This window comes from Mandrillus leucophaeus, unplaced genomic scaffold (assembly GCF_000951045.1).
Source record: "Mandrillus leucophaeus isolate KB7577 unplaced genomic scaffold, Mleu.le_1.0 Scaffold570, whole genome shotgun sequence".
In the NCBI taxonomy this organism is placed as follows: Eukaryota; Metazoa; Chordata; class Mammalia; order Primates; family Cercopithecidae; genus Mandrillus; species Mandrillus leucophaeus.
In genome coordinates, this window is record NW_012106142.1 from 394,834 (window position 1) to 422,789 (window position 27,956).

Consider the following 27,956-nt stretch of genomic DNA (forward strand, 5'->3'; position numbering starts at 1 on the left):
CCTTGGCCTCCCAAAGTGCTGGGATTACAGGCGTGAGCCACTGCGCCTGGCCTGCACTTCACTTTTTAACCCAATTGAATAGGTTGCTATTCTGTGGGCATATTATAATGTAATCATCTTCATTGCTAGACATTTAAGTTATTTTACTGTCTTCAAGAATATCAGCCCACCCATACCTTGCCCTATCCATCTTTAAAAAAAAAAAAAAAAGAAAAAGAGCGTCACAGAGAATATTCTCTTCTTAACTTTGTATCTCTTGGGTTTCTGCACGATAAATTTCTAGAAGTCTATAAATTTCTAATGGTGCTGTCAGATTAAATTGCTCTCCACAAAGGCTATACCACTATACACTTCTCCTAATATAGTGTTGGTGAGTGCTTCTTACCATTTCACCAACACTAGGTATTACTGCTTTTAATATTTACGGGTCTGATAGAGTTTTTTACCCTTCTCATTTTTAATTAGTGAGGGTGAACATCTGTTCAGAAGATGAATTACTTTCCTTTCTCCTGACCTACCTTAATTATAACTGAGTCCATTTTTCTTTGAGTGATTTACATATCGATCGGCAAGAATTCTTTTATATTAAGGATTTTTTCCACTCTTCTATTACATACTTTGTATTTTAAATTTTTTCTTAGAAATATATTTTTTACTAAATAAAGATTTTAAAATTTTTATATAGATGTATCTGTGAAGTCTTTTTCTTTATGGCCTCTGAATTTTTTTGTCACGCTGAGAAATAAGGCCTTTTCCCCCTTCGATAAAATTCAACAAACACCCCTTCATGCTAAAAACTCTCAATAAACTAGGTATTGATGGAATGTATCTCAAAATAATAAGAACTATTTATGACAAGCCCACAGCCCATATCATACTGAATGAGCAAAAGCTGGAAGTATTCCCTTTGAAAACCGGCACAGGACAAGGATGCCCTCTCCCACCACTCCTATTCAACATAATATTGGAAGTTCTGGCCAGGGCCATCAGGCAAGAGAAAGAAAGAAAGGATATTCAAATAAAAAGGAAGTAAAATTGTCTTTGTTTGCAGATGACATGATTGTTTATTTAGAAAACCCCATCATCTTAGCCGAAAATCTCCGTAAGCTGATAAGCAACTTCAGCAAAGTCTCAGGACACAAAATCAATGTGCAAAAATCACAAGCATTCCTGTACACGAATAATAGACAAGCGGAGAGCCAAATCATGAGTGAACTCCCATTCACAATTGCTACAAAAGAATAAAATACCTAGGAATACAACTAACAAGGGATGTGAAGGACCTCTTCAAGGAGAACTACAAACCACTGCTTAAGGAAATAAGAGGGGACACAGACAAATGGAAGAATATTGCATGCTTATGGATAGGAAGAATCAATATCATGAAAATGGCCATACTGCCCAAAGTAATTTATAGATTCAGTGCTATCCCCATCAAGCTGCCATTGACTTTCTTCACAGAATTAGAAAAAACTACTTTAAATTTCATATGGAACCAAAAAAGAACCTGTATGGCCAAGAGAGTCCTAAGCAAAGAGAACAAAGCTGGAGGCGTCATGCTACCTGACTTCAAACTATTACTACAAGGCTACAGTAACCAAAACAGCATGACACTGGTACCAAAACAGATGCGTAGACAAATGGAACAGAATAGAGGCCTCAGAAATAATGCCACCTATCTACAACCATCTGATCTTTGACAAACCTGACAAAAGCAATGGGGAAAGGATTCTAGCCATATGCGGAAAACAAACTGGACCCCTTCTTTACACCTTATACAAAAATTAACTCAAGATGGATTAAAGACTTAAACCTAAGACCTAAAACCATAAAAGCCCTAGAAGAAAACCTAGGCAATACCATTCAGGACATAGGCACAGGCAAGGACTTCATGACTAAAACTGCAAAAGCAATGGCAACAAAAGCCAGAATTGACAAATGGGATCTAATTAAACTAAAGAGCTTCTGCACAGCAAAAGAAGCTATCATCAGAGTGAACAGGCAACCTACAGAATGGGAGAAAATTTTTGCAATCTGCTCATCTGACAAAAGGCTAATATCCGGAACCTACAAAGAACTCAAACAAATTTACAAGAATAAAACAAATAACCCCATCAAAAAGTGGGCGAAGGATATGAACAGACACTTATCAAAGTAAGACATTTATGTGGCCAAGAAACATGAAGAAAAGCTCATCACTGGTGATTAGAGAAATGCAAATCAAAACCACAATGAAATACCATCTCACATCAGTTAGAATGGCAGTCATTAAAAAGTGAGGAAACAACAGATGCTGGAGAGGATGTGGAGAAATAGGAACACTTTTACACTGTTGGTGGGAGTATAAATTAGTTTAGCCATTGTGGAAGGCAGTGTGGCAATTCCTCAAGGACCTAGAACCAGAAATACCGTTTAACCCAGCAATCCCATTACTGGGTATATACCCAAAGGATTATAAATCATTCTGTTATAAAGACACATGCATACTTATGTTTATTGCAACACTGTTCACATTAGCAAGGACTTGGAACCAACCCAAATGCCCATCAATGATACAGTGGGTAGAGAAAATGTGGTACATATATACCATGGAATACTATGCAGCCATAAAAAACGATGAGTTCATATCCATTGCAGGGACATGGATGAAGCTGGAAACCATCATTCTCAGCAAACTAACACAAGAACAGAAAACCAAACACTGCATGTTCTCACTCAAGTGGGAGTTGAACAATGAGAACACGTGGACACAGGGAGGGGAATATCACATACCGGGCCTGTGGCAGGGTGGGAGTAGGAGGCTAGGGGAGGGATAGCATTAGGAGAAATACCTAATGTAGATGACAGTTGATGGGTGCAGCAAACCACCATGGCACGTGTATACCTATGTAACAAACCTGCACGTTCTGCGCATGTATCCCAGTATAATAACAAAAAAAAGTAAGGCCATTTTGCCTGCTAGATTATACAAATTAAACTTTTTCAAATTCATTTCCATTTTAATGTTATTTATTCCCAGGCTTAGAGACATTGTTTAAATCAAACTATCTCGAAAATATTATGATACATCTCTCTTTATAATTGTTATGCAGGAAAATTGCCTAAGAATTATGACCCAAAAGTTACCCCAGATCCAGAAAGATGGCTGCCAATGCGAGAATGTTCTTTCTATCTGGGGAAGAAGGAAAGGTAAAAAGAAGGATCAGATTGGAAAAGGGACCCAGGGAGCAACTGCAGGAGCTTCATCTGAACTGTAAGTTATTGCTCCACAATTGAGGGCACTTAGAACATACATTGTTTCTGAGATTGACTCAAGGCCACTAGTGAGAATTTAATATAAAGTATGAGAAATGTAGTGATGTATCTTTGATAAATGTTTATACTACACTTATGTAAATGAAAGAAAATATATTGCCTTTTTAGACTAGTTTTTCCTTTAGTTTTTACAATACAGTCAAATAGTTTTAAGTATTTACAATATAATCAAATATATATTGTGAAATATATATAGTAAAAACTATTTGTATTATAAAAACTAAAGAAAAGTCTCAAAAGGCAACTAAATACACTGAGTCATTCAACTAAATAAATGCCTAGATAAACAGATGTAAATAAATAATATGACTAGAAAGAAGTGTTAGAAATGTTAATACGTTCTGTATGGTAGATGAGAGGTTATTTTAAAAATATTTTTTCTGGCCGGGTGCGGTGGCTCACGCCTGTAATCCCAGCACTTTGGGAGGCCAAGGCAGGCAGATCACCTGAGGTTACGAGTTCAAGACCAGCCTGGCCAACATGGTGAAACCCTGTCTCTATGAAAAATACAAAAATTAGCCTGGTGTGGTAGTGCGCACCTGTAATTCCAGCTACTCGGGAGGCTGAGGCAGGAGAATCACATGAACCCAGAAGGATCACGTGAACCCAGGAGGCAGAGGTTGCAGTGAGCTGAGATGGCGCCACTCCTCTCCAGCCTGGGCACCACTGCACTCCAGCCTGAGGGACAGAGCAAGACTCTTGTCTCAAAAAAATAAAATTTTTTATTTTCTATGCTTTCTAAAAATTGACATGTGTATCATGTTTTACTTTTCTTCAATAAAAACAGTAAAAATGTTATTCAAAAGAAAAGTCAATAGGGAGTTGGGGAGCTTACCTTAAAAGAAGTAGAAAATATGTTAAGTGTGATAAGTAAAATGGGTTAAGTGTGATAAGTAAAACCCATATACATACATTTTTATACTCTCCCTTTGTTGAATATATGAGTGACCAAAAATGATCTGATCTAATGATTTCAGGGATGCCAGTAAAACTGTGAGCAGCCCACCCACCTCCCCAAGACCTGGCAGTGCTGCAACAGTATCTGCCTCTACAAGTAACATCATACCCCCAAGACACCAGAAACCTGCAGGGGCTCCAGCAACAAAAAAGAAACAGCAACAGAAAAAGAAGAAAGGTGGAAAAGGTGGCTGGTGATGAGAATATTCTTGTTACAGGCTGTTTTTAAACTAGTCTCAGTGACACTAGGAATATAATAAAGGTAACACAGCAAGAAGCACAGAACTGCTCCCTCTTCATCTCCATATTTTCATAATTTCTTGTGTTTCAAATAGGGAAACATCTTCCTCAAAGTCTGCCTAGTGAGATATGGCCTACTGGTTGCCTCATAGCTTTGTACAGATTATGAGGACTGAAAATAATTGGGCATTTACCCATCATGGTATCTGTTGTATCCTTTATTTGTGTGTGCTGATTCAATCTTTTTTCAGTTTCACATACCTTATCTAAGGTTTCCCAGGATTTAAACAGAAACTATTTCTACGATTTCAGCTGGAGTCTGAAGATACTTGTTTCTGTTCAAGTCCCACTTTAAATTATGTCTTAGGAGGCCTTAGGAGACTGAAAGTGGAATCTTCTGAGCATTCCTAAATATCTGCTTAGAAATATCATGTGATAAAGAGGGACCTTCTTAATACTTAACTGATGTTCTTCACTTAATTAAATGGATGGCCACAAGAAAAATAAAGTAAATGTCTTAAATAATTTAACCATAAATTTTCTGTCATGTGATACTGGAATATGGGATTATTTTCATATTTTTATATATATATGACTCCTTTGTGCCCCATGTCATTTTCAGATTATGTAACATGCTGATACAGCACCAGGAAAGAACTCAAGGAAAATATATCAATGTAAGAAGTTGACTCTTAGACCTAGTGTTCTGAGGTCAGATGGGTTTGGACTGTCTCAATCAGAAAGATTAATGACTATTATCAAGAACATGAACATTGGTTTCCTACATAGAGAGGAAATCAGTATCTGAGTTTGCATACCAGGCAGTATTAAAATCTGACAGATCTGTTTGGCCCATTGATAGATACTCAAATGGTGTCTCCTTCTGGTTATGGATTTTGACCATTGATTACCTTTCTCAATGTAATGAAATATTTTACAGTCAATTTGTGGTGTAAATGTTGCTCTTGTCTTTCCTTGCTTACAAACTACTTTCACATTGAACAGCTGTGAGACAGACACATTGAGATGCCTGCCCTTGTTAGTATTCATTTTATGCTGCCCAACATATCATTTAATTTAGACTTAGAAGTATTTCCTTGTGATTATATTACTCTGTCCTTGTTAATAAAGTGCTGCTGTGTTTGACTCTGAACGTAACTACCAAAACTTCTTCAAAGAGTTTTTTTATAAAAGACTTTCCTCCTTTACAAGAAAGAAATGGGGTGCTGCCTTTCTGTTCAGTAAAAGCAGAATCTGCAGTGGCATCTAAACAAGAGATCCTTTTTAAATACAAATGATGTATTGTGGCATAATACTTTTTTGAGCTCTACAGAGAACAGTCTTTTGGTAATAGTGACAGATATTTATTACTTCTGAATATATACCCCATTATAGGAATAACTTACTTATTTAGGATTCCATCATTGAAAATTTTAACCCAAGGCACAGCAGTGAAATTTACAGTTCTCAATTTAGTTGTCATTATTGATAGCATTAGTCATTGCTGAGCAACTGAAACTTCTGTTCAAATAAAGTTTTAATTGTCAAATGAAGTATAAATACATGAACCTTCTTTTGGATAGGTCTTTAACCAGTACATATATATACTTTGTCAAATATATGGATGTGTATGTGTACATTTATAAAAACCAGTATGGATACATCCATTCACTGTGGTACATTTTAAAATAAAATATTTTAGCAGTGAATATGGATTAAGGTGTTTTGGGTGTTGGCATTTTATGGAGGACTTCCTGGTTAGTATAACCAAGAATTTTCTTTTAAGCTGAGTATCAAAATTGTGTGTACTGTCCCTCTTAGTAAACTCACAAAACTAATCTAATGGGATTGAGAGATTCGGTAAGTTTCAGTGTAAACTTTACTGAAAATTCATCTTGGTGTGTGTATAAACAGAAGTAAACCTTTGAAAAAGTGATTAAGCATAGCAATTCCAATGCTATTGGGAACAGCCAACCTTAAAAATCATTGCCTCACTCAAACCTTCTGGAACCTGCCATTCATTGTTCCTTACAAGTCTATTTGAAACAGATACAATGAAGGAAAATAAGTTTATTGCATTAAAAAATAATTGTGGCCGGGCACGGTGGCTCGCACCTGTAATCCCAGCACTTTGGGAGGCCAAGACAGGCAGATCACCTGAGGTCGGAAGTTCGAGACCAACCTGACCAACATGAAGAAACCCCGTCTCTACTAAAAATACAAAATTAGCCGGGCATGGTGGCTCATGCCTGTAATCCCAGCTACTCGGGAGCCTGAGGCAGGAGACTCGCTTGAACCTGGGAGGCAGAGGTTGCAGTGAGCCGAGATCGTGCCATTGTACTCCAGCCTGGGCACAAGAGTGAAACTCTGTCTGAAAAAATAATAATTGTGCTGGACAGGTGCGGTGGCTCACGCCTGTAATCCCAGCACTTTGGGAGGCCGAGGTGGGCAGATTACCCGAAGTCAGGAGTTCGAGACCAGCCTGGCCAACATGGTGAAACCCCATCTCTACTAAATACAAAAATTAGCTGGGCGTGATGGCACACGCCTGTAATCCTACCTCCTCGGGAGGCTGAGGCAGGAGAATTGCTTGAACCTGGGAGGTGGAAGTTGCAGTGAGCCGAGATCGTGCCACTGCACTCCAGCCTGGCGGACAGAGTGAGACTCTCTCAAAAAATAAATAATTGTGCTAAACTGAAATATACTGAAGAGTTAAGTTTAGCAAGATAAAAGGAACCCTCCAGATATTTCTTAGTCAGTTTGAGAAACAATACCACCTTTGAAAACCACCTCGTGTGCCTTATTTACCATTTATTAGATAATTAGGAGTGACTAGACCATTAGGTTTTGGTTTAATACTGAGCATTACTAGCAGCTGTGATTCTGGCAGGCTATCTCTGAATAATTTTTTAAAAAGCGAAATACAAGCGGGGCACGCTGACTCATGCCTGTAATCCCAGCACTTTGGGAGGCGGAGGCGGGTGGATCACTTTAGGTCAGGAGTTCGAAACCAGTCTGGCCAACGTGGTGAAACCCCGGCTCTACTAAAAATACAAAAATTAGCCGGGCGTGGTGGCTCACGCCTGTAATCCCAGCTATTTGGGAGGCTGAGGCAGGAGAATCGCTTAAATCCGGGAGGCGGGATGTTGCAGCGAGCTGAGATCGCACTACTACGCTCCAGCCTTAGTGACAGAGACTGTCTCAAAAAAAAAAAAAAGGAACTTAAAACAATGGAACCCATTCACGTTCTTCTATCTGTCTTTAATAATCCTGGGTAGTAGTCTGGAGACACTCCTAGTGGAGTTTACTCGGGAGAGGGCGGAGAAATACACGACATGAGCAGTACAGGCTCGTGGTTGACAGCTGGCGGAAGGCTGAGAATCCTCCCCGGAACCTTTGGACTCTGGCGCCCTAGGGGTTCTTCGCGTAGGCTGGCCGGGCTCGGGATTGAAACCGGAGACGTCAGACGCTAAGGTTGCTTAGGTTGCGGCCGGCGTGGAAGGCTCTCCTCAGCCACCCTCTCCGGCCCGAGGGAATCGCGCAAGTGACGCTTTTTCTGCAGCAATGATATATACCCCGCCGAGCTGTCCGCGTCCTGGTTGGGACCTTTTGGTTTCGCTTGGCTGGGCTCAACCCATCCCGTACGCCTCCGCCCTTCCCTCTTTGCGTGCCCCTGCGGGTTCAGCGAATCCGCTGCAAGAAGCCCTGCATCCGCCAGGTGAGCGGCTGTTGGCGGCGCTGCCGGGGTTGGCGGCTCCCGCGGGTTGTCTACGCCGCGGGGCCTACGTCTCCGTCGGGCGTGCACCTTGGGAGCCACACCTGGGGCCCAGAGCCACCGCTCAGCACGCGGGCACGCGGCGGGAGGGAAGGAAACCGCGGCGCTGGGGATGGAGAGGGGGAAAGTGAAGAAGAAAGAGAAGGAAAAGGAGACGGAGAAGGAGAAAATCAGAGAAAAGGGAAAGGAAGAGAAAGTGAAAAGAAAGGAGGTGGAGCAGAAAATTAAAGAAAAAGAAAAGGAGAAGCAAGAGAAGCAGGAGAGGAGAAAGAGAAAAGAGAAAGAGGAAAAAAGGACAAAGCAAGGGAAGGAGACAAAGAAAGAGAAGGAACAATTTAAGGGACAAGAAGAGGAAGGGGAGAACAAGGACAGCACCTTGACAAGGACCCCGCTCGAGCCGCTGGTAAGAGATCCAGTGTCCAGGACCCCTTGCCCCAAGGCCATTGTCGGCTTTCAGACCACGGCGCTGTCTCTGTTACGTTGGAGGCCCCCGACCCGCGCGGGAGGGAATGGATCACAACTGAGGGCTATTTACCTATGGATGAAAGCGATGTGCCAAACTTTGAACGACCCATCGCCAGCCCCTTTTTCCCGGACCCCCTGCCCACCCTCGCCCGTATCGTTACCCCTGTGTCTTAACCTTCGTCGGGTCTAGTGTTGAAGGACAAGTGATCTCGGTCTTAATGGGGACATGGCGAACGGCCCCTCTACTGCCCTTGGATCTGTCCAGCGCGCAACACTAGCGCACAGACCACCTGACCACATGTAGAAACCAGTCCCGAACCCTCCCCGCACGCAGGCCCTCTTTGCAGTGAATGCGTTCTTTGTCAGAAGGGGCAGGGTTGCAGAATGCAGGAGGTGCTGGGGACGCTGCAGTTGATGCCTTCATTGTTTTCAGACCACCAGTACCCTGAATGCGTGGCGGAAAAGTTTTAACTGACAGGTCTTAAAAACTTGGCATTGTTTGGGTCAGCTGGATGGTCTCTGTGCTCCTGGAGTTCCTGAACTGGCTCCTTGGCTTAGAGCTACGATCTGGTTCTAAACAATTTGAATGATTAACACAGTTGTTGTTTTTTTGTTTTGTTTTATTGTTGTTGTTTTTTTCCTTTTTTCTTTTTTGTGACAGGGTCTCACTCTGCCGCTCAGGCTGGAGGGATCCTCCCACCTCAGCCTGGCACCGTCCCCATCTCCGAACCTCAGTGACTGGCACTACAGGCGCACGCCACCATGTCCAGCTAATTTTTGTATTTTTGTGTAGAGATGGAGTTTCGCCATGTAGCCCAGGCTGATCTCAAACTCCTGGGCTCCAGCAATCCGCCTGCCTTGGCCTCCCAAAGTGGTGGGATTACAGGCGTGAGCCACCACGGATTAACAGATATTTGATCTCTGGTAAAACACATACTACATAGACCCATATTTGGCTAAAGGAATAACTTCTGACAAAAAACAATGGTGTTCAGCATCACATTTTGTGTCTGAACTCTGTTTTACAAATTCAGCTTTCCTTAGTCTCAAGAAGATAAATGTGAGGAAGCCTGAATGCAGAATTTCTAGGTAGGATGGGCGTAGGGACAGCCATGTGGTTGGAAAGGGAACTGGTGTTTTTGTTTTTGTTTTGAGACAGTCTGGCTCTGTCGCCCAGGCTTGAGTACTGTGGCGTGATCTCGGCTCACTGCAACCTCCAACTCCCAGGCTCAAGTCATCCTCCCACCTCAGCCTACCAAGTAGCTGGGAATACAGGTGCACACCACCATGCCTAGCTAATTTTTGTATTTTTGGTAGAGATGGGGTTTCGCCATGTTGCCCAGGCTGGTCTTCAACTCCTGAACTCAAGCGATCCACCCACCTTGGCCTCCTGTCGAGACCAGCTCGGTTGGGGAGACCCTACCCAGTGTCCCTAGAGGAATTAAAGACACGCACACAGAAATAGAGGTGCGAAGTAGGAAATCAGGGGTCTCACAGCCTTCAGAGCTGAAATCTCCGAACAGAGATTTACCCACATATTTATTAACAGCAAACCAGTCATTAGCATTGTCTCTATAGATACTAAATTAACCAAAAGTATCTCTTAAGGGAAACAAAGGGATGGGCCGAATTAATTGCAGCTGGAACATGCACTTAAGAAACAGATCACTCAGGCTTTTGTTTGTGGCTTAAGAATGCCTTTAAGCAATTTTCCGCCCTGGGCGGAAACTGTTCCTTGCCCTCATTCCTGTAAACCCACAACCTTCCAGCTTGGGCATTATGGCCATTATGGACATTTTACATTGCTGCAGAGATTTTTTTTATGGCCAGTTTTGGGGCCAGTTTATGGCCAGATTTTGGGGAGCTTGATCCCAACAGCCTCCCAAAGTGCTGGGATTACAGGCAAGAGCCACTGTGCCTGGCCTGGGAACTGCTTTTTATTCACACTATTTTATAGGACCTAAGATGTCGTTAGTCTAGGTACCACTAAGAAAGAAAAAAAAAGCCGGCACGGTGGCTCACACCTGTAATCCCGGCACTTTGGGAGGACAAGGCGGGCAGATCACCTGAGGTCAGGAGTTTCAGAACAGACTGGCCAACATGGCAAAACCCCATCTCTACTAAAAATACAAAAAAATTAGCTGGGCATGGTGGCATGTGCCTGTAATCACAGCTACTCGGGAGGCTGAGGCAGGAAAATCACATGAACCTGGGAGGCGGAGGTTGCAGTGAGCCAAGATTGTGCCACTGCACTCCACCCTAGGCCACAGAGCAAGATTCTGTCTCAAAAATAAATAAATAAAAAATTCTGCCAATCAAAATATGATATACTCTCAATTGTCAAAGACATCCTAATTTCAGAGATGTTAAAATGTGGAATGTGGGGGGCGGAATGTGTATCTTAGAATGAATGAAGTATGTCGGGGTAGGCTGAATGGGGCCTCTGGTGAAGACTGACAGGACATAATCCACTCTTGGCTGCCATTTCTTGGTGCCGGTATTGCTTAAAAACATGCAGTTGTAAGCCATCCAATGAAGTCTCCCTTGCCCTTCTTCCTTACCTTGACACACTCTCAGAATGACATCATAACATTTAGATGCAACTGAAGGGAATGGAGAAGAGCCAGGGATGGAAGACACCTATGAAAATACAATTTAAGAACCATCAAAGATTTGCTCTAAGAACAAATAAGTACATTTTTTTTTTTGAGACGGAGTTTCACTCATGTTGCCCAGGCTGGAGTGCAATGGCATGATCTCGGCTCACTGCAACCGCCACCTCCCAGGTTCAAGTGATTCTCCTGCCTTAGCCTCCTCAATAGCTGGGATTACTAGTATGCGCCACCATGCCCGGCTAATTTTGTATTTTTACTAGAGATGGGATTTCACCATGTTGGTCAGGCTGATCTCAAACTCCTGACCTCAGGTGATCCACCCTCCTCGGCCTCCCAAAGTGCTGGGATTACAGGTGTGAGCCACCGCACCGGCCTACTTTTTTTCAAATTCTGTTATTCACTGTATGGCCTTCATAGATCATGCTCTCTGTACAAGTCTTTATGTTAAAGTTTACACCCTGGAAACCACATTTCGGAGCACTCTGAACGATCTTCACACCAGCCTGCCCTTCTGTCCCTCAGTCATTTGCCATAAAAATTCTAAGGCTGATACATTGATAGAATGCTTCTTTCTTTTTTTTTCTTTTCTTTTTTTTGGGGGGGTCGGGGGGAATGGAGTCTCTGTCACCCAGGCTGGAGTGCAGTGGTGTCATCTCAGCTCCTGCAATCTCCACCTCCCAGGTTCAAGCAATTCTCATGCCTCAGCCTCCCGAGTAGCTAGGATTACAGGCATGTGCCACCATGCCTGGCTGATTTTTGTATTTTTGGTAGAGACAGGGTTATGCCGTGATGGCCAGGCTGGTTCCAAAGTCCTGGCCTCAAGTGATCCACCTGCATTAGCTTCCTAAAATGTTGGATGAGAGCCACGACGCCCAAACTAGAATGCTTCTGTCTAAGTTTACTTCAAGTTCATTAGTTTGTTTTTTTGTTTGTTTGTTTGAGATGTTGTCTTGCTGTGTTGCCCAGGCTGGAGTGCAATGGCACCATCTCGGCTCACTGCAACCTCCGCCTCTGAGGTTCAAGTGATTCTCCTGCCTCAGCCTCCCGAGTAGCTGGGATTACAGGTGCCCACCACTGCACCTGGCTAGTTTTTTTTTTTTTTAGACGGAGTCTCGCTCTCTTGCCCAGACTGGAGTGCAGTGGTGCAATCTCAGCTCACTGCAAGCTCCGCCTCCCAGGTTCACGCCATTCTCCTTCCTCAGCCTCTGGAGTAGCTGGGACTACAGGCACCCGCCACCATGCCCGGCTAATTTTTTGTATTTTAAGTAGAGACAGGGTTCCACCGTATTGGCCAGGCTCGTTTCGAACTTGCGACCTCAGGTGATCTGCCTGCCTTGGCCTCCCAAGTTCGTCTGTTTTTAAAACAAATATTAATTTGTGATTGAAACTGGCTTAATAATTTCTATAACCTTTTCATTTAATTGTGATACTTATATTAAAAAGTATAAGAGGGAGGCCTGGTGTGGTGGCTCATGCCTGTAATCCCAGCACTTTGGGAGGCCAAGGTGGGCAGATCACGAGGTCAGGAGTTCGAGACCAGCCTGACCAACATGGTGAAACCCCGTTTGTAGTAAAAATACAAATTGTGGGACGTGGTGGCGTGCTCCTGTAATCTTAGCTACTCGGGAGGCTGAGGCAGGAGAATCGCTTGAATCCAGGAGGCGGAGATTGCAGTGAGCCCAGATCATGCCACTGCACTCCACCCTGGGTGACAGAGCAAGACTCCATCTCAAAAAAAAAATGTATAAGAGGGAAACCTTGCTCTGAGATCTTACAATCTAGTTATTCAATTGTGAAGACAGGCGAAATTAATAATTGAGACCTTAGATGCTTATGCACTGAGTGGCACAGTCAATACATGCACCACGGAGGTCCCAAGACCCCAAACAAAATGAACTCAGGTGCAGTCTCCAATTCATAGACACGAATTCAAGAAGCAAAATGAAGTCTGAAAATTGGTCCTGTAATCTATAGCACTACTCATAAATGCTGGTAGTATTTATTTGATAGACTGATCAGGAGTTAGGGGATGGAGGAGGGATGTGAAATTAGTATCACATAATGAACAGCTAATTAGAAAATGTTCACTGGTTGGTATAGTTTGTTCTAGACCTATAAAATATTCGTGAAGTTTTATCCTTTTTTTTTTTTTTGGAGACAGGGTCTCGCTCTGTTCCTCAGGCTGGAGTTCAGTGTGCAGTCTCAGCTCACTGCAACCTCTGCCTCCTGGGTTCAAGTGATTCTTGTGCCTCAGCCTACCAAGTAGCTGGACTTACAGGTGCACGCCACCACACCTGTCTAATTTTTTGTGTTTTTAGTAGAGATGGGGTTTCACTATGTTGGCCAGGCTGGTCTGGAACTTCTGACCTCAAGAGATCCTCCTGCCTCAGCCTCCCAAAGTGCTGGGATTACAGGTGTGAGCCACCTGGCCCGTGAAGTTTTATTCTGGTTACAATTCCAAGAATATTATTGGATTCTACCACAGGCAGACCCACAGCCAAGACCCAGGAAAATGAGCCCCTGATAGCATGGGCTTATTGATTTATCTTTTGTTTCACAGGAGAAAAACAAGCAAATCCTAGTGCTGGGCCTGGATGGAGCAGGAAAAACCAGTGTCCTCCACTCTCTAGCTTCAAACAGAGTCCAGCATAGTGTGGCACCCACCCAAGGTTTCAATGCAGTTTGCATCAACACTGAAGATGGCCAAATGGAGTTCCTGGAGAGTAAGCTCTCTGTTCCTTAGTTACAAGATAGCCACATTTTATTCTCTCTTAAGCCAGACATGATGTTAGCAACATTGAGTCTTTGTGAAAACTAACACTGAATCAAATTTTCCTAGACTTTTAGAATGGATGTGTACTTTAATACCCAGGTACACTGTGGGGGGAATCACTTTTTGCTTTTTTGATGTTCTCCTTTTTACAGTAGTGGTGATAAAGGGGGAGTTTAGAGGAAGGCTTTAGCACTCCCTCCTATAATCTCCTGTAATCAGCCTTCTTCCCACACTGCTGCAAATGAGCATGCAATCTAAGTTTAAGTGCAGTGTGCTTGCTTCTCTGCAAATAAAATTATAGACAAGCTCCAAACCTCTTCTTCTAAATAGATGGCAATCCACAGGCCCCTACTAGATAGTAATTCTGGAGTCACCACCTCTAAATATTACTCTCTCCTGAAGTTGGGTCAAGTCCTCTTGTCTTCTCTTTACACATTCATCCGTCCTCATGGCATTAAATACCATCTATATGCTAATGGCTCCCAAATTTATCTATCCAGCCCAAACATATCCAAGTCCTCCAACCTAACAAGGGAAAAACAAAATGCTTGATTTTTCCCATATCTGTTCCTTTCCCTGTAATCTTCTGGTCAGTAAATGGCTCCATACCCATCAGGTTGCTCTAGTCAGAAACCTGAGAGTCACCCTTGACTCCTCCTTTTGCATCCCCACCTCCAGTCCACAAGTAAAACACTATGAATTTTGCCAGCTCCAACGCATCTCTCAAATGCATTGGTTACATCCTTTCTACTGCCTCTATGCAAGTCGGAACCTCAATCATCTATTACTTAGATTATTATAGTCACCTTTTTACTTTGGCTTTTATCTGTTTATGAAGAGCAGTATTTTAACACATACTTATCATTTCCTAACTTAAAACTCTTCAGTGGAGATCTCATCCTTGTAATAAAATCGAAAGTCTTTATTATGGCCCATGAGGCTCTTCATAAACTGCCTCCTCCCTAACCTTACCTCACCCCAGGCTTATTGTACTCCTTTCTTTCTCTCCTTTTACAAGAGCTTTCTTGGGTGTGCCTTCTGTCAGACATACTACTACCCCTGCTCTTCCCATGATGGCTTGCTCCTCAACCTTCAGGTATTAGCTTACATGGCCCCATAAAATCAATCATTCTTTTTTTTGAGACAGAGTCCTGCTCTGTCACCCAGGCTGGAGTGCAGTGGTGCAATCTGAGCTCACTGCAACCTGTGCCTCCCGGGTTCAAGTGATTCTGTCGCCTCAGTCTCGTGAGTAGCTGGGATTACAGGCACACACCATCATGCCCGGCTAATTATTTTGTATTTTTAGTAGAGACGGGGTTTCACCATGTTGGCCAGGCTGGTCTCGAATTCCTGACCTCAGGTTATCCACCCACCTTGGCCTCCCAAAGTGCTCGGATTACAGGCGTGAACCACTGCACCCAGCCCATAAAATCATTCTTTCTAAGTATGTTCCCCAATGCTGTTTGCTTCCTCCATAAGGTTTTTAATAACATTCACTATTTATTTTTATTTGTTTTTGATCTGTCCACCCAACTAGATGGTAACTTTTGCTATACTTGTTTTGTTCAACAATATATACCCAATGTCTGGCAAATAGTACATATTCAACAAAAATGCATTAAGTGCTAACTGTGTTCCCAATTTTTATCATAATCATCAATATCCTGAAGAAGAATAGCAGTTTACACTTGCAACCTTTAAGTTTTAAAATGTGTATCTTCACAGTGGCTATATTAAGCCACCAATTTAGGTAAGTTTTCATAATGCCACAGGCATAGCTTCTAAGGAGGCTTTTTTTAGGATGCAGCATCCAGTGGTATTCAGTGATATAAACCTGTATGGGCTGCTATGCTATCGTGTAACACTTGGAGTATGTTGGGGATTGGTGGGAGGTGAAGTTTTATTGTATAAGCCTATTTGTAGAAATGATATATTCACATATAATTTTGCCTATATCTTTTCATCAACATTCTACAGATCATCTTAATCTTTAAAAAAAATTCTTTTAGTTTATGCACTAAAAAGTCGTGGCAAAAATAAATGGAGAGATTTCAGTTCCTATTATAGTTTTTGAAGGGCCTTTCTGTGACAAAACCACAAATCCTGGTAAAAATTTATTTTTTAAAGCATTGATGAACTTGCAACAAGTAAGACAAATTTGCAAGGCTACCTGCTTTACTCTTCCTGCCCTTTCCCTCCTTCCAAAGAAAGAAAAATAAAACAACTCATAAGTTGAAACTGGAGTGACAGCCACAGTAGATAAGCAAATGAAAAAGTGGTGTTATCTAGAGGCACATACCAGTATTTAATCTGTAGTGGGCCTGAGACAAAATAGGAAAGCACTAAGATGCCTGCATGACATGAGGGCCCCTGGAAGAGTGCTAACATGCTCCCAGTCAGTAGCTCCCCCAGTTTCTAATTCTGGAGCAAAGACCCCCAGTATTCTCATAAATTAAGATTAATCAAATATGAGTTCAGGCTAGGCATAGTGGCTCACACCTGTAATCCCAGCACTTTGAGAGGCCAGGGCAGGTGGATTGCTTGAGTCCAGGAGTTTGAGAACAACCTGGGCAACATGGCAAAATCCTACCTCTACAAAAAATACAAAAAATGAGCTGAGCGTGGTGGTGCATGCCTGTAGTCCCAGCTACTCTGGAGGCTGAGGCAGGAGGATCGTTTGTGCCCAGAAGGCAGAACTTGCAGTGAGCCGTGATCATGCCTCTGTATTCCAGCCTGGGCAACAGAGTGAAACCATGTCTCAAAAAAGAAGATGACAAAATCTACTGATCAAAACTAGCATTTAAAGCATTTATAATCTTAAATGCTTATAGCTGAAAGGAAAATAGCTGAAAACGTATAGGTTAAATATGCAATGTAAATTAGGTAAAAGAACAACAGAATAAAACCAAAGAGGTTGAGGGAGAGATGATAAAGACACGAAGTGAATGAAATTGATAAAGACACAGTAGCAAAGATCAGCAAAGTCAAAAGTTAGTTCCTTGAATAGATAAACAAAATAGACAAATTTCTGGTGAAATTCATTAAGGAAAATCTGGAAACCACAAATAAGTAATGTCATGAAGGAAAAAGAGCATATCATTCATTAAGATGACAAGAGTATAATACCTGTGTTAACAAATTTGTACCAATAGATATAAAGTCCTGGATAAGTGGAAAAAATCCTCCAAATATGTGTCTTAGGAAAATGGACTCAAGAAGAAATAGGAATATTGAATAATTTAAAGCTTCTAAAGAAATCAATAGCAAAAAATCATCCTATAATGAAAAACACCCGATCAGTTGGTTTATAGGTGGGCTCTTATCAATCTTAATCTTACATAAATTCTTTCAGAGAATAGGGGAAAAAAAGAAATGCTCTCCAACTCATGGTATGAGGTCACTGTATATCCAAACCAGCAAAGAGTATGAGAAATGGAAATGCAGAAATCTGAACAAAATTGTAGTAAACTAAATTCAGTTAATATATTAAAGAGATAGTATATCACCAGATGAGTTTCTCCAAGAATGAAAGGTTGGTTTAACATTTGAAAAATAGCCAGGTGTGGTGACTTATGCCTGTAACTCCAGCACTTTGGGAGGCCAAGGGGGGCGGATCACTCACTTAAAGTCAGGAGTTCAAGACCAGCTTGGACTAACATGGTGAAACCCTGTCTCTATTAAAAAGACAAAAATTAGCCGGGCATGGTGGCAGGTGCCTGTAATCCCAGACACTCAGGAGTAGCTGAAGCAGGAGAATTGCTTCAACCCGGGAGGTGGAGGTTGCAGTGAGCCAAGATCGTGCCACTGCTTTCCATCCAGCCTGGATGACAAGAGCAAAACTCCATCTCAAAAAAAAAAAAAATTTTTCATTCAACATTATACAAGAGGTTCTAGTCAGTTTGAGAAAAAGAAATAAAAGGCATAAGAATTAGAAAGGAAGAAATAAAACAATACTTATTTACAAGTTACATGATTGTCTTCAAAGAAAGCCTAAAACACCCTTCAAATTATTAGAAATGATAAGAGCTTGGCAAGACAACTGTATATAACAATATAAAATTAATTGTATTTCTATTACCCAGCAGCATGCAGCCATTTTCAATAGCAACAAAAGATAGGAATAAACCAAACAAAAAAATGTGTCTATCTATACAGAGAAAATCTGTAGATGTCATTGAATAACACTGAAAGACCTAAATAGATAGAGACATAATACAGTTTTCATGAATAGGTAGACATTATATCAAAAAAATATTAATTCTCCCCAAATTGACGTTTAGATACAATTCAATTCCAATCAATAGCTCAACAAGATTTTTTAAAAAGAGTTTGACAAGCTGAGGCTAAAATTGACATGGGTGAGCAAAGGAGTAAAGAAAGTCAAGACACTCGAAGAAATTAGTAAGAAAGATGGACTTGTCCTGTCAAGTATCAAATCTTATTATAAAGCTATGAAATTAAAATGTGTGGTGTTGGCACAAGAATGAACAGAATGACCAAAGGAACAGACTAGAGAGTCCACTGGGGAAACTATTCAATAAATGGTGCAGGGACAACATGGAATAAAAATGAAATTAGTTTCCTGTCTCCTATGCATACAAATGTATACATCAATTTCCGATGGATAAAAGCCAAATGTAAAAAGCTTTGTGGAGAAAATATAGACTATCCTTATGACTTCAGGATAGAGAAAGATTTTTTAAACAGGATACAAAAAATAATAACCATAAGAAAGATGGATAAATGTAACTACATTAAAATGGAAAACATCTGTTCATTAAAAAGATGCCACAAAACAGGAGAAGATACATGCAACACATCCAAGCAAATGCCTAGTATCCAGAATATATAAAGAACTCCTACAAATAAAAACAACTTAAAAACTTTGGCAAAAGACATGAATAACATTTCACATAAAACAAATTAGAAGTGAACATATGAAAAATACTCAACTTGATCAGTAAGTAGAATTCAAATTAGGCAAAAAAAAAAAAAAAGAAATCTGATAATATCAAGTTTTGAAGAGGATGTGGCCGGGTGCAGTGGCTCACGCCTGTAATTCCAACACTTTGGGAAGCCAAGGTGGGTGGATCACTGGAGTTCAAGGGTTCAAGACCAGCCTGGGCAACATGGTGAAACCCCAGCTCTACAGAAAATACAAAATTAGCCAGGCTTAGTGGCTCATGCTTGTAGTCCCAGCTACTGCTGAGACTGAGAAAGGAGGATCGCTTGAGCCCAGAAGGTGGAGGTTGCAGTGAGTGGAGATTGCACCACTGCCCTCCAGCCTGGATGACAGAGCACAACCTTGTCTCAAGGAAAAATAAAATAAAAATAAAAAGAGGATGTGGATATAGAGGAAACTTATTGGCTATTAGCTGTTGGCAGAGTGTGTATTGGTACCAACTTCTTTGGAAAATAATTTGGCGTATTTGGCATTAGTTCCATGCTTAGATAACTGGAGAAACTCTTGCTTGTACGGACCTCAGGAGACAAATACAAAAATGTTTACAGCAGCATTGTTTATTGCAGCAAGAAATGAGGAACAACCCAAACGTCCACTGATGTTTTAACTTAGTGTGTTAAAACCATATGAGTTACTTAGAAGGTCACACAGCACTATTTTAACAAATTAAAAACACAAAATACTTCAAAGAATGAGTAGCCTACCTCTGTACAAAGGAAGCCAAAGGGAAGGCAAAGATCCTTTCTTGTTAGCATTTAAAATACTTTTGTTAAGTTCTTGAAACAGAGGTGCAAAAAGTTTTTCTGTCAAGGACTACATAGGAACTAATTTATGCTTTGCAGGCCACCTGCTCTCTGTTGCAGTCACTCAACTCTGTCTTGAGAAAGCAGTCATAGACAATATGTTCTATATGTTCAATGTTACTATAAAACTTTATTTCTGGGCACCAAAATCTAAATTTGATATAATAGTCCTGTGTTAGAAAATGTTATTCTACCTTTTTTTTTTCCTCCAGTATTTAGACATGTAAAAGCTATTTTTACCTAGTGAGCTGTACAAAAATAGGCAGTTGGTCAGATTTGAACTGTGGGCCATGGTTTGCCAATACTCCTCCTAGGACAAAAATGAAAACAAAATCCATTGTATATATGTTATTATCATTAACCAAAAAGTTTATTCTGGGAAGAATCAGCAGGATGAAGTAATCAAAAGGCATTTTTTTTTTTCTGAAGCAAATATTCCTGAATACCCACAGGATCATGTTAACTCTGTGCAATATTAAGAGGAGAAGTTATTTCTAGGATTTTGACAAAGGAAAAAAATTGTGCAAGTGAGACTAGCCAATGAATTCAGTTCATTTAAAATTTATTTTAATGTGTATTTTATCCTACCATCCTTTTCCAGTCTTAATTATTTTAGTAGCATACTCCCATTTTCTTTTTCTTTTTCTTTCCTTTTTTTTTTTTTTTTTTTTTTTTTAAGATAGGTGGGGTCTCGCTCTGGAGTGTGGTGGCGCAAATACAGCTCACTGTAGCCATGTTCACGCCACTGCACTTCCTGGGCTCAAGTGATCCTCCTGCTTCAACCTCCCTAGTCGTTAGCACCACAGGCATACACCACCACACTGGCCCATTTTTTAGTTTTTATTTTTGTAGAGACAGAGCCTCACCCTGTCGCCCAGGCTGGTCTTGAACTACTGGGCTCAAGCAGTAGTTCTGCCTCAGGCTCCCAAAATGTTGAGATTACAGGTGTGAGCAACTGTACCTGGCCTTACTCCCATTTTCTGAGCTATAACTGATAAAGATGCAGTGGCTGACATGGCTGCTGTGGACAGTGGCATCAGGAGACATCCCCTGTAGTATTTCGCATCTCTCTGCTGATCCTTTGTGATACAGTAATGAATGAACCACTTGTGATGGTTCTTCTCACCAACCAGTTCCCCACTAACATGCCTCTGGTCCCTCTGAGGACTGGGTACACTCTAACACGGTGATATTTTATCAAAACACCTGTGTTCAGAAATCTGGATGTGCCCTCCCTGCTCCCAGGGTGGGTGCTTCTGTAATTTTGTGTGTGTGTGTCTTCTTCCTCTACTATTCTCTGTAGTTGGTGGCAGTGAACCTTTTCGGTCCTACTCGGAAACATACCTATCCAAGGGATTGCTGCTTATCTTTGTGGTGGATTCAGCAGATCACAGCCGATTACCTGAAGCCAAGAAATACCTTCATCAGCTAATTGCGGCAAACCCAGTACTTCCTCTGGTTGTGTTTGCAAACAAACAGGTAAAAATCTGTGCAAATATAAATTGTACTCAGTAGTTTTGTATTTAATACAAAAAATGTATATGTGTAATAGCTAGTCAACAATAAGCTATATATTTAATTCAGTTTATGTTTATTAGAGCTCTTGGATTATAAACACCTTGAAGGTAGAGACTATTACTCATCTTTGTGTTCCTTGTAATACCTAGTATACTGTCTTGCAGATGCTAGGAATTCAACAGATGTGTGTTGAACTTACTTCAATAAATACATGTTAATTGTTAAATTCGATTCAACAAAATATGAGTGGCTACCATGTATAAAGAAATCGTTTTGCTTTAGATCAATCAGACTGAGCCGAACTTACTCTACACATGCATTAAAAATATTAAATATATGTGGAGAATTTGGAACCCTTGTATACTGTCAGTGAGAATGTAAAATTGCAGAGCTGCTATGGAAAACAGTAACATGCTTCCTCAAAAGAATCAAAAATAGAGGCTAGGCGCGGTGGCTCACACCCGTAATCCCAGCACTTTGGGAGGCCAAGGGTGGGGGATCACAAGGTCAGGAGATTTTGACCATCCTGGCTAACACGGTGAAACCCCGTCTCTACTAAAAATGCAAAAGATTAGCCAGGAGTGGTGGCGGGGGCGCCTGTAGTCCCAGCTACTCGGGAGACTGAGGCAGGAGAATGGCGTGAACCCAGCAGGCGGCGGTTGCAGTGAGCCAAGATAGCGCCACTACACTCCAGCCTGGGTGACAGAGTGAGACTCCGTCTCAAAAAAAAATCAAAAATAGAATTCCCTTATGATGCAGCAATTCCACTTCTGGGCATACAGTGAAAAGAATTAAAAGCAGGGACTCAAACTGATATTTGTATGTTTGGCTGTTTTATGTTTCTTTATGTTTTATATTGTTTTGTTTTATATATTTTATATTTTGTGTGATATGTTCATAGCAGCATTACTCATAACAGCCAAAAATGGAAGCTACCCAAAATAAATGGATATATAAAATACGGTATACACATGCAAAGGGATTTTTTTTTTTTTTTAAAGACAGCATTCTGCTCTAGCACCCAGGCTAGAGTGTAAGTGGTGTGATCTCAGCTCATTACCTCCTGGGTTCAAGTGAGTTGCTTGCCTCAGCCTCCCAAGTAGCCAGGATTACAGGCATGCACCACCACTCCCGATTCTTTATTTATTTATTTATTTATTTTTTTTTTTTTGAGACAGAGGCTTGCTCTGTCTCCCAGGCTGGAGTGCAATGGCGCAATTTTGGCTCACCACAACCTCCACCTCCCGGGTTCAAGTGATTCTCTGCCTCAACCTCCTGAGTAGCTGGGACTACAGGCACATGCCACCACGCCCGGCTAATTTTTGTATTTTTAGTAGAGACAGAGTTTCTCCATGTTGGCCATGCTGATCTCGAACTTTTGGCCTCAAGTGATCCACCCACCTGGGCCTCCCAAAGTGCTGGGATTACAGGCGTGAACCACCGCACCCAGCCACAATGGGATATTGTTCAGCCTTAAAAGGGAAGGAAATTCAGACACATGTCCCGACATGGATGAACCTTGAGAACATTATGCTAAGTGAATAAGTCAGTCACAAAAGGGTAAATACTATCTGATTCCATTTATATCAGGTACCTAGAGTTGTCAGATTCATAAAAATAGAAAGTGGAGTGGTGATTTCCATGCGTTGGGGGAGGGAGGAATATGCAGTTATCATTTAATGGATACAGAGTTTCAGTTTTGCAGATAAAAGTTTTGGAGATGGATGGCGGTGATAGTTGCATAACATTGTGAATATACTTAATGCCACTGAACTGTACACTTAAAAATGGTTAAGGAGAAAAATTTTGTGATATGTATTTAACACAATAAAAATTGAAAAACAATTTAAACATCTATAATATTATAATGCTAAAGTCCCTTTCTCAATTGTTAGGTTTGCCAATCATAGAAGAGCTCAATTCCTGACTTTTCTCCTACTACTTCTATGGGTGAATGTATATGGAAGTAAACTAAGTAATTAAAAATGATGACCTCAAATAGGAGCCTATGTTAAAGTCCAGTACAGAAGCTAGTCCAGCAGACTCTGTCTCAAAAGAAAATTTTAAAAAAGAGAGAGGGATGCTTTTATTGTTTTGTTTTTAAGTGGAGCATCTTAAGTACCATAAACTACAAAGATTTAGATCATGGTACATGTAAGTGAGCTGTATAGTATTCCATAGCATTAATATGCCAAAATGTTATCGTTTTCTTACTGCTGGGAATTTGAATTATTTCCAATTTTTTATTGTTCTTAATGGTGCTGCCAGTGAGCCTTCATGTATGTGCCTCTTTGAGGATGTGTATGAACATTTTGCTGGTGGATAGGCCTAAAATAATTGCTGGGATTTTGGATTTGTACATATTCTGTTTTATTAGATATCACCAAGTTACTTTCCAAAGATGTTGCGCCAATTTATTCTTCCACCAGCAGAATATGACAGTTTTTGCAGCTCTACATCCTTGTCAATACTTGGTATTGTCAGACTTTTTCATTTTTGCCAGTCTGATGGGTGAACTTGTTTTTTATTATTCTAATGTTCATTTCCTTAACTACTTGTGAGTTTGAACATTTTTTCAGAAGTTTATTAGTTATTGGTCTCCACATCTGTAAATTGCCTATGAATATGTTTTCCCAAATTGCTACTAGGGTGTTTATCTTTCTTATTTTAGTTGTAGGAGTCTTTCATATCATTTGGAAAAATAATCCTTTGTTAGTTATGTGCATTACAATTATCTTTCCCAGCATCCTGGTGGCTTATCATTTTACTTTGCTTACTTTTATACAGAATATTTTCTTCCCTCCCCTCCCCTCCTCTCCCCTCTTTTCTTTTCTTTTTTTTCCTTTTTTCTTTTCTTTTTTTTTTTTTGACAGAGTCTCACTCCATCACCCAAGCTGGAGCTCACTGCAAACTCTACCTCCCAGGCTTAAGCGATTCTCCCACCTCAGCCTCCCAAGTAGCTGGGACTACAGACAGGAGCTACCACACCCGGCTAATTTGCATTTTTTGTAGAGATAGGTTTTCGTCATGTTGCCCAGGCTGGTCTCAAACTACGAGGCTCAAGCAGTCTACCTGCCTCGGCCTCCCAAAGCGCTGGAATTACAGGCGTGAGTCACTGCGCTCGGACTTTTTTTTTTTTAAACAGGGTCTCACTTTGTTGCCCAGGCTGGAGTGCAGTATAGTGGCATGATCATAGCTCAATGCAGCCTCAACCTCCCCAGGCTCAGGTGATCCTCCTCCCTCAACCTCCCTAGTAGCTGGGATTACAGGTGTGCACCACCATGCCCAGCTAATTTTTTTTTTGGCATTTTTTGTGGAGATGGGATTTCACCATGTTTCCCAGGCTGGTCTTGAACTCCTGGGCTCAAACAGTCTGCCCACCTCAGCCTCCCAAAGTGTTGGGATTACAGATGTGAGCCACTGCATCCGAGTGATTTTCATTTTTAATATTCAAATTTATCAATACTGTGCCTTATGGTTTGTATCCATTATCTTCATCAAACTGAATAAACAGAGCCATTTGTTATCACATTTATAGCTTTTATTGGGCCTTAATGATAAAAGATTTGAATATCGTAGTTTAAGATTAATGCATCTTTGTTTATATTCCTTGGCCAAAATATTTGGTCCAAGCTTTTAGGTGACTCACTGGTTCAAGTTATTACATAAGGGTTTTCAAAAAGTCATCTTACCATCTTTACTCTTTGGGTTATGACCTCTATTAAGGCACATACAGGAAAGTGTGGAATAAACCAGATATTTTTCCTGATGTGCTTTATCATTACAGAGAGCTCCTTCTCCCATCCATCACCCTCCCTCCCTCCCTCTCCTATTTCTTCCTCTTCAACTCCACCAGTGAATTTATTAACCCGAGACATCATTCACATGTTAATGGATTCATTAACACTGTTCAAAAAGTTAGCATAGGCTCTAAACAAATTCAGGTTTCAAACAGGCAACTACCAATATCTGGAGAGGTAATCAACTCCAGCTAAGTACCGTGGACAGCACATCAGGAAAAGCCCCACAGGCTCCAAGTGATAGAATTTGATAGGTTCGGGACATGCACAGCGGCCCATGCCTATAATCCCAGTACTTTGGAAGGCCGAGGCAGGTGGAACACCTGAGGTCAGGAGTTGGACACCAGCGTGGCCAACATGGTGAAAACCCGTCTCTACTAAAAATAGAAAAATTAGCTGGGTGTGGTGGCATGCACCTGTAATCCCAGCTACTTGGGAGGCTGAGGCAGGGGAATCGCTTGAACCTAGGAGGCAGAGGTTGCAGTGAGGCAATGAGCCGAGATTGTGCCACTGCACTCCAGTCTGGGTGACAGGGTGAGACTCCATCTCAAAAAAAAAAAAAAAAAAGATAGGTTCATATTGATACAGGAAAAAAAAAAAAGGCACAATATTAGGTTATTTCCAAAGATTTAAAAATGATCTTCTAAAACTTAGGCGGAATGCTATGAAATAACAAAAAGCCATTTACAAACGCAATTTTAGAAGTGAAAAAACTTTCACAAAGGACTGGAAAACTATAGCTGAATCTGTGTATTTATGAAAGGGAATGTCACAGGTCATTTGCTTAAATAATTCTTGGCGTATGAGAGTTAAAGATGTATGTTTTGACCTTGCCATTTCCATCATAAGGAGGTTTTGGCCCTGGCATGAGGCCTAAGCACAGGCTTCCTGTCTTCCCCTCTGCCTCTTGCTGTGGCTTTCCCTCTTCCAAGACTCCCCCATCTCTTTCCCTGTCTCTCCTCTGAGCCTCCTTTTCCCACTGCACCTTGTCTGAATCTGTTCTCTCTCCATTCCCTTCTCTGTCTTCCTCTACTCCCCAAAATTGGTCGAGGATTTTTTTGTTCAATAGAAATAATGAGCACAAAAGAAAACTCACAGTGGCAAGAACTATAATTGGTAAAGTATGATATAGACCTAAAACAATAGATGAATCAAATTTCTGTTATTAAATATAAATAAAAAGAATTGCTCCTGTTGAAATAATCTTAGAAGATTAAAAGGAAAATGGAAAAACAAAATTAGACTGGGTGCAGTGGCTCATGCCTGTAATCCCAGCAGTTAGGGAGGCCTAGGTGAAAGGATTGCTTGAGGCCAGGAGTTCGACACCAGCCTGGGCAACATAGCAAGATGCTCCTCTTTACAAAATATTTTTAAAAATGAGTGGGGAGTGGTGGTACAAACCTGTAGTCCCAGCTACTCAGGAGGGTGAGGCAGGAGAATTGCTTGAACATGGGAGGCGGAGGTTGCAGTGAACCAAGATTCTGCCACTGCACTCCAGCCTGGGCGACAAAGCAAGACCCTGTCTTTAAACAAACAACAAACAAAATTAGAAACAGATTGACTGCACTGTTTAGAAAACGAAGGTATTATATTGGCTTAGCTTCATTCCAGAATATACTTTTTTTTTTGGATAACTCATAAATGCTGGCATAATTCTTATGAAAACATTTGTATTCAGACAACCTCTGGACTCATAATAATGGAGTCACAATATCCTTTATATGAAAATGGGGTGGTCACTGAGAACAATAAATAAGAGTAATAAATGTGTTTATCTGAAAGGATTGCAAAATAACCAACTTTGTCTTATTCTTATTCCACTCCGGATGAAGGATCTTGAAGCAGCCTATCACATTACAGATATCCACGAAGCTTTGGCATTATCTGAAGTGGGAAATGACAGGAAGATGTTCTTGTTTGGAACCCACGTGACTAAGAATGGCTCAGAGATACCACCCACCATGCAAGATGCCAAAGACTTGATTGCACAGCTGGCTGCAGATGTGCAGTGACCAGGACTCAGCCCACTGTGCGGCTCACGACTGAAATGTCATCAGTGTTGAATGGCAGGCTTGAAGCCAAAGGTTTCCACTTTCAAATAAAAATTAAGCCATTTCCTATTTTCTCAATGCATGGGATGTATATAGTCAGCCCTCCATATCCATGGGTTCCACATCTGCGGATTCAAGAACTGTGGATCAAAAACATTCAAAAAGTAAACCCACTAAAGAATAATAACACAACAATGAAAATAATACATATATAATTTTTTTTTTTTTTTGAGACGGAGTCTCGCTGTGTTGCCCAGGCTGGAGTGCAGTGGCCAGATCTCAGCTCACTGCAAGCTTCGCCTCCCGGGTTGATGCCATTCTCCTGCCTCAGCCTCCCGAGTAGCTGGGACTACAGGCTCCTACCACCTTGCCCAGGTATTTTTTTTGTATTTTTTAGTAGAGACGGGGTTTCACCATGTTAGCCAGGATGGTCTCGATCTCCTGACCTCGTGATCCGCCCGTCTCGGCCTCCCAAAGTGCTGGGATTACAGGCTTGAGCCACCGCGCCCGGCCTAATAATACACATTTTAAAACACAATATAACAACTATTTACATAGCATTTACATTGTATTAGGTATTATAAGTAATCTAAAGATGATTTAAAGTACACAAGTAGATGCGTGTATGTTATATGTAAATACTATGCCATTTTCTATCAGGAGCTTGAGCATACACATTTG

General features: G+C 41.2%; 2 protein-coding genes across 2 annotated transcripts in view; both read left to right on the top strand.

Annotated features, from left to right (window-relative positions):
• The window catches only part of SRP72 (signal recognition particle 72kDa), a 50,853-nt gene extending 45,804 nt beyond the window's left edge, over positions 1-5,049 (top strand). Inside the window, 3 exon segments of the mRNA XM_011998436.1 lie at positions 3,093-3,175; positions 3,177-3,253; positions 4,293-5,049. Coding sequence (XP_011853826.1) covers positions 3,093-3,175; positions 3,177-3,253; positions 4,293-4,470 — 338 coding nt within the window. The 3' untranslated portion in view covers positions 4,471-5,049.
• Positions 5,050-8,314: 3,265 nt separating this feature from the next.
• ARL9 (ADP-ribosylation factor-like 9) lies at positions 8,315-27,344 on the top strand. The gene is made up of 4 exons (XM_011998440.1): positions 8,315-8,690; positions 13,928-14,090; positions 21,210-21,385; positions 27,057-27,344. Exons 1-4 carry the CDS (start codon positions 8,400-8,402, stop codon positions 27,234-27,236), a joined length of 810 nt encoding a protein of 269 aa, XP_011853830.1. The 5' UTR covers positions 8,315-8,399; the 3' UTR covers positions 27,237-27,344.
• The last annotated feature ends 612 nt before the right edge of the window (positions 27,345-27,956 follow it).